The sequence below is a fragment of the Callorhinus ursinus genome, unplaced genomic scaffold, assembly GCF_003265705.2.
Source record: "Callorhinus ursinus isolate GAN/ISIS: 27379988/994484 unplaced genomic scaffold, GSC_fseal_2.0 scaffold29, whole genome shotgun sequence".
Lineage (NCBI taxonomy): Eukaryota > Metazoa > Chordata > Mammalia > Carnivora > Otariidae > Callorhinus > Callorhinus ursinus.
This window is the reverse complement of record NW_027397091.1, coordinates 2,329,797-2,341,196: the sequence shown is the minus strand read 5'-3', so window position 1 is coordinate 2,341,196 and position 11,400 is coordinate 2,329,797. Positions and strand designations below refer to the sequence as shown.

The 11,400-nt window shown below is 49.1% G+C and overlaps 1 protein-coding gene across 2 annotated transcripts; it reads right to left on the bottom strand.

Annotated features, from left to right (window-relative positions):
* Window positions 1-43: 43 nt before the first annotated feature.
* PRND (prion like protein doppel) lies at window positions 44-4,730 on the bottom strand. 2 transcript variants are annotated; one of them, XM_025876571.2, is made up of 2 exons: window positions 4,616-4,730; window positions 44-2,370 (listed from the first exon to the last, which is right to left on the bottom strand). In XM_025876571.2, the coding sequence occupies exons 1-2, from the start codon at window positions 4,653-4,655 to the stop codon at window positions 1,823-1,825; spliced, it is 588 nt and encodes a 195-aa protein (XP_025732356.1). In that variant the 5' UTR covers window positions 4,656-4,730; the 3' UTR covers window positions 44-1,822. The 2 variants fall into 2 exon arrangements, with proteins under 2 accessions (XP_025732356.1, XP_025732357.1); XM_025876572.2 differs by having other exon boundaries at window positions 4,658-4,730.
* Window positions 4,731-11,400: the final 6,670 nt, after the last annotated feature.

Below are 11,400 nucleotides of genomic sequence, written 5' to 3'. Positions count from 1 at the left end.
TCTCTTTCTCTCTCTCTCTCTCTCTCTCTCTCTCTCTCTTTCTTTCTTTCCTTTCTTTTCTTTTCTTTCTTTCTTTCTCCCCCAGTCTTTCTAGCTATTGCTATTGTTCAAAAAATAAAAATAAAAGACTGACATGCAAGAAATAACCTCTACCGGGTCTGTACTTTTATCCTGGGCTCTGCTCAAGAATTCAGCAGGACCATGGAAGTGGAAGGTGAGGGCAGTGCTGGCAGCCTGAGGATTAAGACCTTCTGGCATCCTCCATCCCATCCTCCTCCAGCACTGATCCAGTGCAGGGTGGCCCCCAGGCTCCTCAGGGAAGGCCATTACCCTGGGCTGCCCTGCCCCCAAGTCCTTCACTGGCTTTCTCTGTTAGAACCTTCCAAAAGTATCCTTGAAAAGAATGCTGATAACACTGGTGGCTCAGAACAAGAGGTACCATTATCAACATTCATGTTTTAAAATACTTAGGATAAACTGTCTAAGAATGTACATTCCCCCACCCCCTTACAGACTCTCTTTAAAGGAGAATTGATAAAAGTCAGCAGCTAGTGCATCCAAATATGGTTCAACAATTCCTGGGGGTCTCTAAGGGTATCCCAGAGGACCTGTGGGGACATCTTAGAGCATTAGATTCATTATTTGTATTTAAGCCGTATTCATATTTTATAACATATATTTAATTAATAAGAGGTAGATATTAAGTGCCATATCTACCTTTGCTTATGGTATGAGTTAATTCTTTGTTCGGTCTCCCTAACGACACGGTTTCTTTTGAAACTTTTTGGCAAGGAATTATTCTTTTATAGTGATAAGTCGTTCACAGAAATGACAGCCCCACCCCAACATGGTGGTTAAAAGAACAGCTGGAGATTGGCCACCGTACCCGTGTAAAGGGAGTATAGTTAAAGATTCTCATATGCATGTACGTAAAAAGATGCACCTAGCACTAAGGGAACATTACAAAGCAAATGTGTCATTTAAAAATATTTTCTCAAATCCAGGTGATATTTCAGAGAGAGGAAGAGTGAACACTTAACCTTCTGGTGAAAGAAAATCTTTGTGCCCTACACACATCCTGCTGTGGAAATGGTCTGCTCTGGGAATTCGACCTGGCAAGATCGCCTTATGCCGTGATTTCTGGGCCTTTGTCTTTCTCTACTTCTATGATCATTTAATCCCTTTCTTGGATCTTAGTTTCATTAGAAGAATTAAATACAACCTGCCTGGAACAAGGTATCAGGATCCATGGCCATCAGCTCAGGCAGAAATCTGGGTTTGGATTTGGGCCTGGCAAGCCCAAAAGGACTCACAAGGCAGCTCTGGGATTGCACAGAATGGAAGATCTGGGGTTGGACAAGCCAGGCTTGCATTCCGGTTCTGCTACTTTCTAGCCACCTCACCTCTTGGAGCCTCAGTTTCCTTGTCTACACAGTGGGAAGAACCCCTGTCTCTAGGAGGGGTTGGGGATACCGGGAAGCGTGTGGCCCGGTCCCTGGTGCGTTCTCTTCTCTGTTGGCCGAACATTTGTTTATTATTTATCGCAGAACGCGCCGTGCCAGACGTCTCCGGGGGAGGCTAGAAGGCAGTGTGTGCCACGCCGCCATCGGGAGAGCCTGCAGGGGCTCGGTACCCACACATTATTTAGCCGATACAGTTAGGTACTCCAGGGGAGACTCGCCAGTGCGCCTTGAGGCACTGGAGAATCACGGCTCTTTGGTACCTTTGGGACACGCGGGGGGCCGGGGCCTGGGGGAGAACTGGGCCACGCCAGCCGATGGCTCACCCTCTCATCCCTGTGGCCGCCGGCCCGCCTGCAAACTTATTTCACGATCAACCAAATGAAAACCAGCAGGCAGAGCAGCATGGGCAGGTCGACGCGGACCCGAAGTCCCGCGCCCCTCTCCAACCAAAAATCGCAGTGCTTGACTGAACAGAGCTCCCTGATCAGCCGCCACAGGACCCGCTGGTACAGCTTGTTGTCCTGTTTCTCACGGGACAGCTCCTCCGGGTTGGCTGCCTGCGTCGCATTGATGCAGCCGCTCACAAACTTCTCCTTGGTCACGTTGGCCTCCGAGCAGCCGTTGTAGTGGACCCCGTCGGGGAACTGCCAGTAGTTGGCTTCGTAGTACCTGTTGGCCTCGGCTCCCAGGTCGATATCCAGCTTCCGGCCTTGCCTGATGAACGCCCCGGGGCGGATCTCAGCCGTGCGCGCCTCCGTGACCTGGGAGGTGCTGGGCAAGGCTTTCCTGTTCCACTTGATTCTGTGCTTTATGCCTCTCGCCTTGACTGCCGAGAGTTGGCTGAACAGCAGGACACAGACGATGGCCAACCAGCATCTGCCCAGATGTTTCCCCATTGTGTCGGGATCTGCAAGAGCAAAGGCCTGGGCAGTTACCTTCCCCCAGGGGGGTGGGGGGTTCCCGGGTTCCCCTGCCCCCCTCCCGTGTGCAGACGATTTTAAGCAAGGGATGCATCCTTGTGCCCTTCACGTTTTCCGAAAAGCGGAATAGTTTTCCCCGTGCTCGGGTTGCACAGGCTAAATTGATACCCAGGTTCTTGCTTTTGCGTGGAATTACATGCATTCAGGGCGGAGATCTGGTTTTCTCCGACAGATAAGACGCTGCAACTAGCAATTATAAAGCCTTTGAATATGCATGGGAAAATAAGCGAGTAATGACATAATACATATAGGTTTTCTTTGGGGCTCCTGTCTTTCCAGTCAGAGGATCTCTGGAGGAAAATACACAGAAGAGCTGGAACCACAGGCTTCTGAGCACAGACTGTATTGTTCATCTTCCCTCTTTATTCTGTTGCTCTAAGCTGGCTCTGTTCTCTGGCACATTCTGTCAATCTATTCTAAGAAAGCCCCAAAGGGCTTTAGGGTAATGATGGAGAGAGAAATGGAAGCGTGGCCAGGAGACCCCTGCCTCCTTCTGCATCAGGGGGTCAAGATATGCTAAGAGGGGGCTCCCAGTCTCGCCCTGGGGACAGTGTGACCCCACCCTCCCCCTCACCCAGCACTTACTATGCATCAGCCACTGGCACTGACTGACTTAATTCTCACCTGGGGTGGGTGCATTATTATTCCCATCTGATATAAGTTGTCCTGGGGGGGTGCCTGGGTGGCTCCTTCAGTCATCGTTGTAGTCGGTTAAGCGTCTGCCCTCAGGTCATGATCCCAAGGCCCCCCTGCATAGGTATCTCTGCTCAGCGGGGAGTCTGCTTCTCTCTCTCTGCCCCTCCCCCCTGCTCCTGCGCGCGCGCGCTCTCGCTCTCTCTCTCTCTCTCTCTCTCTCTCTCTCTCTCGTGCGCGCGCGCACGCTGTCTCTCAAATAAATAAATAAAATCTTAAAAAAAAAAAGTTGTCCTGGGATTCAGAGTAGGTAAGTGATTTGCCCAAGGTTGCACAGTAGCAGGTGGCAGATTTGAATCCAGTCTGTCTGACTTCGTTCCCGTGTGCCCACTTGTCATGTCCCATGGCCATTCTGTGCTGCAGGAGGGGACGGTGCCTGCATTTTGGTTTTTGACTCACTGGGCATGAAGGGCAGCACCGATGGGCCCTAAGCTGAGCAAAGGGCAGGGTCCGTGAGGAATTTCAGAGGAGATAGGATGCTGGGGAGGATCGGAGGGCCTGGGGGAGCACTCCGAAGGGCTGCTGATGACATCAGGGGATATCCCCTTTCCCCACCGCCCCCCAGTCCGGTAGTTTGTCCCATCTGGCTCCTGAAACTTACAATAGCTATTGTGGAAATCCACTTCCCAAGGTCAACTGTTCCGGGCATCCCAGCACCTGGACCATTGTCAGTGTGGATGAGAAACCCCGGAATGGTTACAAAAGCCAAGCGTGCTCAGGCTGTGTCCTAGATGAAGTTCTATTGTAAGTCCCTCAGTGCCAGAGCTGGAGGAGGTTCAAAAGTCAGCTTGCTTAGCCCCTAACACACCTTCCCTGCAGGATTCCCAAAGTGATGGGTCAATCTCTGTTAAAATGTTCAGCTGTAGTGTGACTCAGGTCCTTATGTAGGAAAAAAGGCAAAATGCAACCTCCGTACATGTCCAGTCCCACCTCTGGATGCCTGTGAAGCAGCTTCTGCTGACCTTTCTTTACCTTCAGGCATGGTCTAGTCTCGGGCTCAGGGAGAGCATGAGTGTGCCCGGCAGCAGCCTGAGAACCTAGTCTTCTGGCACCTTACCCCCTACCGCCCCTTAATCACAGTGACCTCAGACCAGTTTTCTCCAAAGAGATCCAAGCATGAAGCCAACGTTCATTAATCTCCTAAATAGGGGGCCACACCTCATGCCATCAGCCCATACTCTTTTGGTAGGAGAAATGTTAAATAAGAATAATAACACAAATTACAGGTGTGTCAAGTTAAAAAAAAAGATAAAGATCTTGAGAAAGTAGTTTTCATTAGACAAGGGCTTAAAAGCAAAAGAAAATCCCAACCAGCCAAACCTAAAGTAGCATTTTATTGCAAGCACCAAAACCAGACATTCAACACCAGTGATGCCCCAACAGGTTCATGTGTCCCCTTACTCGGGACACCCCCCAGGAGATGGGAGACAAGAAACCACTGTACAGTTTGCAGTCTGATTAGAAATGAGCAACCCTCACCACAGAAACGGAATCCAGCGCGAACTCTGCCTCCCCACATACCTCGGGCTGTCTCTGGAAGCTTGCCTCTGGAACCTCGGCAGCACTGTCCTCCAGCACGGCCCTCCCACGTATGTAGGAGCTGCAGGGGGAGGCGGCATTCCTATTGCTCTCCAAATATGGCAGCCCTCCTTGCTGGGCACGACCAATCAGGGGTTCCCAGGCACTCCTCTGCCTTGAGGATAGACCGCATCACTCTTCACTAATAAACACTGTCTGAAGATCTTGATGAAGTTCAGAGGGACTTGAGAGTTGCCTTTGATTTTCCTTTCTTTTCTTTTATGTATGGATGTGTTCATCTACTTATTTACTTACTATTAACCAGTTTATCACAAAGGACATTACAAAGGAAACAAATGAACAGCCAGATGAAGAAGTACATAAGGCAAGGTCTGGAGGGTTCTAACTGCAGGAGTCCTCATGGAGTCTGGGGCACGGCCTCCCCCAATGTTGATGAGTTCACCAACTTGGAAGTTCTTCGAACCCCTCTGTGCCAGTAACTGGGCCACAAACCAAATACTCTAACAAAAGATACTCTTATCACCCCTATCACTCAGGAATTCACAAGGTTTTAGAAGCTCTGTGCCAGACACTGGGGACATTATTATACCACGATGTCACAGCTGGACAGATGGATGGAGACATCTGTCCAGAGTCTGGTTAGGTCTATTTTTAAGACTGGATTTTGAGAGGTGCCTTGGTAGAGCTGAAATGAGCGGTGTTAGAAGGAAAACCTTTCCCATCTGTATCTGCAACAGAGGGTTGTTGCCCAGGTATGCATGCCATCCTGCACCCGAAGACCAGCCTCGGCCAGCAAAGGGGTTTTGGCCAGGCAGCCTCTGTGGGAAGGGTCTGGTCCAGAAGAGGGTGGGAGAGCAGCTGGGCCACACTGCCCCTTCCCAGCAGGGATCCCCAGGGAGCGAGGTACCACACTTCCTTTGGGGAGATGGAAAAGCAGGGTTCATGTTGGATAGAGGGACACATAAGAGACTTGGCCAGCACTTTAAGCTGTTGAGCACGCAGGAATGCTTGAGCCACTGAATTAGTCCAAGGCCAAGAAGTTAAGATCTATGGAAACCCACGGGACAGATGCAGACGAAGGTGAAACGGACAGGGTTCAAACGTGGTGGGGGCTGGGCGTGAGTTTCCTCCGACAGGTGGGGAGGGGAGCTGGAGAACCAGCTTCTCCTGGCAGGAGGGACGGCGCTCCGTTATTGGGTGACTGGTCCTTGTACAAAAGGGACGTACTCATGTGTCTCTGCTCCAGTTATTACTGCAATGCGAAATCAAAAGTGATTTCTGGAGGAAAGTACGGAGTGAGATTAGCCTGTAAATGGAATGTGATCTTTATCCGGATTGTGAACCGGCGATTTTGGCTGGATTCACTTCAAGGCCCTTTCATCAACCAAGCTGAAGTGGTCGACCAGCAGATGGCGCCATGAGTTCACAAAGACCTCTCGCCCTGGCGGTGGGGACTCCCGCCACCCCCTTCGCTAACTCCTGTAGGGATTTGGGGCCTCTAGTTGGGCCTTTCTGTCTCCTCTGCCTTTAATTTTAAAATTTGTTGCATTTCCTTTTTTTTAAAAAAAGTTTTCATTTTCTTCCTAGAATCAGGATTTTTGGTCCTGTGAATACACACACACACACACACACACACACACACACTTTGGTAGTGCAAGCTCCCTATAAACTATTTGCAAAATGCAGAAGAAAACAGAAAACAAAAACCACCTTAATATTTCACTATCCAGAGACAAGTGTCAGTACAAGTGTCTTAATTAGGATTGGGGGTGTTTAGAAATAGAAAGGGCTCAGAATCCTCTAGTTCAGCTCCTTCGCACCATGAGGTCATGGGGCCAGATAGGCCCAAGGTCACCCAGCCAGGCAGACCCCCCGCCCCCTGGCGCAGGCCCATTGCCCTGTTCTGAACTCTGTATACTGTCCATCCTGCCCGTCCACATGTGGCGTGAGCATCTCCAGGCCCCTCCATCCTTCCTCTTTCTAGTCTCTTGCTGAGGAGGACTTGCCCCAGAAGGTGGTGGGAGGTTGGTGCAGAGCTGATGAACCTGCAGATTCCTCTTGGCAGTGAACAAAGAGGCACAGAGGAGTATGGAAGCCCGTGGAAATGTTCGAGAAGTTGGGAGGAGCTCTGGAAGCTGCAAACAAGGCAAGAAAACTGTTACCCAGCTGCAGAGAGTGCAGAACTAGTTGCCCCCATCCTGCCTGGCACATGCTCCCCGCCTACAAACATGAACCAACAAACAGCCAAGGAATTAGTGGGAGAGCTGAGAGGCCAGGGCCAGGTGAATCGTGTGTTCTGGCGTTGACGGTTACAGGAGGAATATCACTGAGTGTGGATATCATTGATTAAACAAGGGAGGAGGAGACTGATCCCACAGGGCTGGGTGCGCCGTGATGCAAGGGAAGGGACTCTGGAGGGCTTCTCTAGAATGGATGAGCGGTAGAAAATTATGTGAATAAAAAAAAAAAATTGGCAGGGGAAGGCTGAGGTCTAGAATGCCTGAGTGGGTCATTACTATATCAGTTCCTAGTTTGATTAGATCTGGGACCTTTGGAGAGCATTTATAAATACAGTGCTCATTAGGAGACAAGATGCCACGCCGAACTGTTCCCAGAAAGGTTAGTGTGTAGGAAGATCAACCACTGTACCTTGGCTTCCCGAAGATTTATCGAGTGTCTGTCATGTGTTTGGACGATACTGCGCCAGAGGAGGGACAGCATACACATGGGTAAGGCAGCTAAGGCTGCTCATGGCCTTCTGGTAGAGAAATAATTGAACTGTGTTTTGGAAAATAATACTTACAAGATAGTTGCGTAGCAGTCTAAATAGCCGTACTCAATTTCTTTCTTTTTAGTGAAGTCTACTATTCAGAGGAAGCTGAATATATCCTGAGGGTACAGAATTATGTATTGTTACAAACTGAACGCACCCATGTAACCTGCACCCAGAATAAGAAATCAAACAAGGACAGCATGCTCAAAGCCTCTTTGTCTCCCCATTGTGTCACTGCCCTCTCGCCTGGCTCCCGACACCCTCGCTTAGCTTTGCCTGTTTGTACTTCATAGAAATAGAATTATAAAGACCATAATTTTTTGTGTCTGTCTTGCTCAAACTGGGTCGTGTAGATTCACCCACATTGTGCGTAGCTGTCAATGGTTCATTCCATCTTGAGACGGCTCCACGATTTTCTTCTCCGTTCCCCTCATGGTGGGCATTTGGGTGGTGTCTGGTTTGGGTGGCTGTGAACATTCTGACGTGTGCCTCTTGGTGGATTGTGAACCCTTTTCTGTTGGATGTACACTCTCAGGGGAGACTTGCTGGGTCATAGAACATGCTCAGCTTTTATATTCTTAGAATTTGGATTATTACTTTGCACAAATTTTATTTTATTTTATTTTTAAAAAGATTTTATTTATTTATTTATTTGAGAGAGAGAGAAACAGCATGAATGGGGAGAGGGTCAGAGGGAGAAGCAGGCTCCCCTCTGAGCTGGGAGCCCGATGTGGGCCTCGATCCCAGGACTCCAGGATTATGACCAGAGCCGAAGGCAGTCGCTTAACCAACTGAGCCACCCAGGCGCCCTACTTTGCACAAATTTTAAATACCACCTTCCCCTATAGCTCGTCCATTCTTTTCTTAAGCGCAGTCAGGGGCCTTCCTTTGGGGGGGTCCCAGAGCACTAGACACATAGCCAAATACTTGTGCGGGGCACCCTTGCTGTTCATACGTTCATGTGAGCTCACAGAAGTCAAAGGACCACATTCCACCTGCCCCACACATAGCACAGTGCCTAGAATCTAGCAGCAACTAAATTCCCTTTATCCCTTCCTATCTGTGACTTGGTTGAGGACGGTATTGTCAGAGCTGTGCCAGGATCACAGCTGCCAAGGTGGGCACAGGTGGGCTGTGTGCCTGGGGACAGGCCAAACCCTCCAAATCGTAGCAGGTCATGATATATAGAGGCAGCAAGAGGGAATTTAATAGGGATAAAGGCAGCAGTTTTAGAATTAGTTTGTAAAAAGTTCAAGGGCAGCATGTGAAGACCTAGCATGTGACGGTAGTTGAAATTCCACTGGGGTATGATTGTCTAGAATCTAGAAGTGTAACGGGAGGCCACAGAGGAAGCAAATGCTTCTCTCCTCCAAGGGTCATTTCCCCTACAGTTCCGTGCCCTTCCCTGCTCAGACCACAGCAGGTGCTGGGTGCTGGACTGTGCGGAGCTGACGCAGGGCAGGGAGGTGTGATGATGCGGGCAGGGGGTGGGTGTGATGGGAGGGGCTGTGTAAGGGTTGGGAGGTGGGGAATCTCGTAGCATACCAGGGACCACTGAAGGTAGTTACTCATCTTGTGTCCCCAAATGTTCGTGGAATAGGATGTTTGTAAATGAGAAGATAGACAGCCACCAAAGCTCTAGGGCAGAGGTAACAGGGTGAAGGCTGTGCTTTAAGGTGGTCCGGAAAGCGGCACCCAAATAAAGGGGAGAAACTCCAGCCTGGAGACCCCAAGAAGGGCAGAGAGTGCCAGCCCTGGCCACCTCACTTGGCCGCCCACCACTTTTCTCACTTGTCTCTGGTGGTTTTTTAAGAAGATTAATTAACCGGATAATTTGATGTGCAGTTTGTCCTCTCTTCCTGACAGGCAGGAAAATGTCCAAAAGGAGAAAGGCCGGCCCCAGGGTGAGGTTACCTGGAACAGGTAAAAGGGGCTAGCTATTGTGGGGGCGCCTGGGTGGCAGAGTCGGCTGAGTGTCGGACTCTTGCTTTCAGCTCAGGTCATGATCTCGGGGTCGTGGGATTGAGCCCTGAGTTGGGCTCTGCACTCAGCATGGAATCTGCTTAGGGACTCTCTCCTCCACTCTCTAAGATGGATAGATAAATCTTAAGAAGGAAGGAAGGAAGGGAGGGAGGGAGGGAGGAAGGAAGAAGCTAGCTATTGTGTCAGAACAGAGACCCCTTTTTTTACCCAGGGTGGCTTTCATTCTCAGGGGAGGCCCTGGAGATACTGCAAAGGGAGGGGGTGGGAACCAGAGACCTAGATTCTTTATCTTTTTTTTTTTAAGATGTTTTATTTGTTTGAGAAAGAGAGAAGGGGAGGGACAGAGGGAGAGAATCCTCCCCACCAAGCACGGAGCCCGACCTGGGGCTCAATCTCACATCCCATGACATCACAACCTGAGCCAAAACCAAGAGTCAGAAGCTTAACTGACTGAGCCACCCAGGCGCCTCCAGAGACCCAGGTTCTAATCCCCGCCCTTCCATCCTCTGCCTGGAGTGACTTCAGTTCTCATCTGTTAGATGGAGAGCTTAGCCGCCTCCATCACATAAGCCGCCCTCGTCTCAGAGAATAAATGGTGTATTTACCAGATATCTTCGGGGCAGGCAGAAGTTCAACTGAGAATGGGCTTCCACATTTGTGTAAGAGGTATCATGCCTCCCTCCCCCCACTGTTAATGCTTATCAAACGTTGCTTGCCAATGTTGGGATCACAGAATCCAATACAAATCCTTTGCCTCAGAATAGTATAAAGGGCAGTAAGCTAAGATCTAAAAGTTCTGTTAACACCTGGGCATGTGTTAACATGTTCATTATTGTCCTGCCAGAAATACTAATGAAGCATTTACTGTTGTGAAGGCAACTAGCAGGGGCTGAAGGGGTTCGTGCCAGAGGCTGGGTCTGTGACAGAGAAAGGGGAAAGATTGGAGCACTGTCAAGACAGGTCGCACTGGGTGGAGAAAAATAGTATCTGAGCCACAGAGCCAGCCAAACTGAAAAATGCAGGCCAAGGTCACTTCTTGGTACGGATGGCTGTAGGGACAAGATCCAGCAGGAAATAGGAATGGGGGAGCCAACATTTTTTTTTTAAAAAATGCTATTATTGGAGTATAACATACATGCAGAAAAGTGCACAACTCAGTAAGTTTTCACACACTGAATAAACTTATGTAACCAGCAGAATATTCCAAACCCTCATGACTGCCCCACCTACCCACCCAGAGGGTACTCACGGTCTTGACTTCTAATGACCCAGCTGGTTTCACCCACTTTTGTATTTTATACAAATGAAATCATGCAGTGTGTGCTTGTTTGTGGCTGGCTTCTTTTGCTGCCCATTATATTTGTGAGATTCATCAGTACTGTTGCCTGGAGGTGTTATTTTTCACTTCTCATTCCTGTATGATATATGGTTGTATAAATAGATCATAATTTATTTATCTATTTACCTCTTGATGGACTTTGGGGTAGTCCCTGTTTGAGACTATTATGAATGCAGTTGCTATGAAAATTCATCTGTACATCTGGTGGTGAACATAAGCTCTCCTTTCTGTTGGGCAAATCCTCAGGATTTGAATAGGTGTCTGTTCAGCTTTAGTAGAAGCTGACAGTTTCCCAAAGTTGTTCAACCAACTTAGATTCAGCTGTGGAAGAAGGTTCTGGTGTTCCCCAGGCACCTGCTGCATGGTGGCTCCTCTGGATATTGGAGACTTCTTTTAATTTTTAAATAAACAGCGACGACAGTTAGGTGACCAACTGTCCCCGTTTGCCAAGGATTGAGGGGGCTCTGAGGACACTGGATTTTTTCAGTGCTAACTGGGAAAGTATGGGCCAAGCCAGGACAAGGTGGTCACCTTCCTTCAGATGTGTAGGTGTAGCAGATCTTGAAATATCCCTTACACTTACCATTGTGAAATTATGGTAGTTATTAGGTCCACCAGTGGATTTTATTT

What these genes read in the sequence shown, in the direction of transcription:
- PRND (XM_025876571.2), bottom strand. Translation starts at nt 4,655, where the DNA reads ATGTGGGGAGGCAGAGTTCGCGCTGGATTCCGTTTCTGTG. An exon ending in CGCTGGATTCCGTTTCTGTG is followed by an intron (nt 2,371 to 4,615) that starts GTGAGGGTTGCT and finishes TTGCTCTTGCAG; the next exon opens with ATCCCGACACAATGGGGAAA.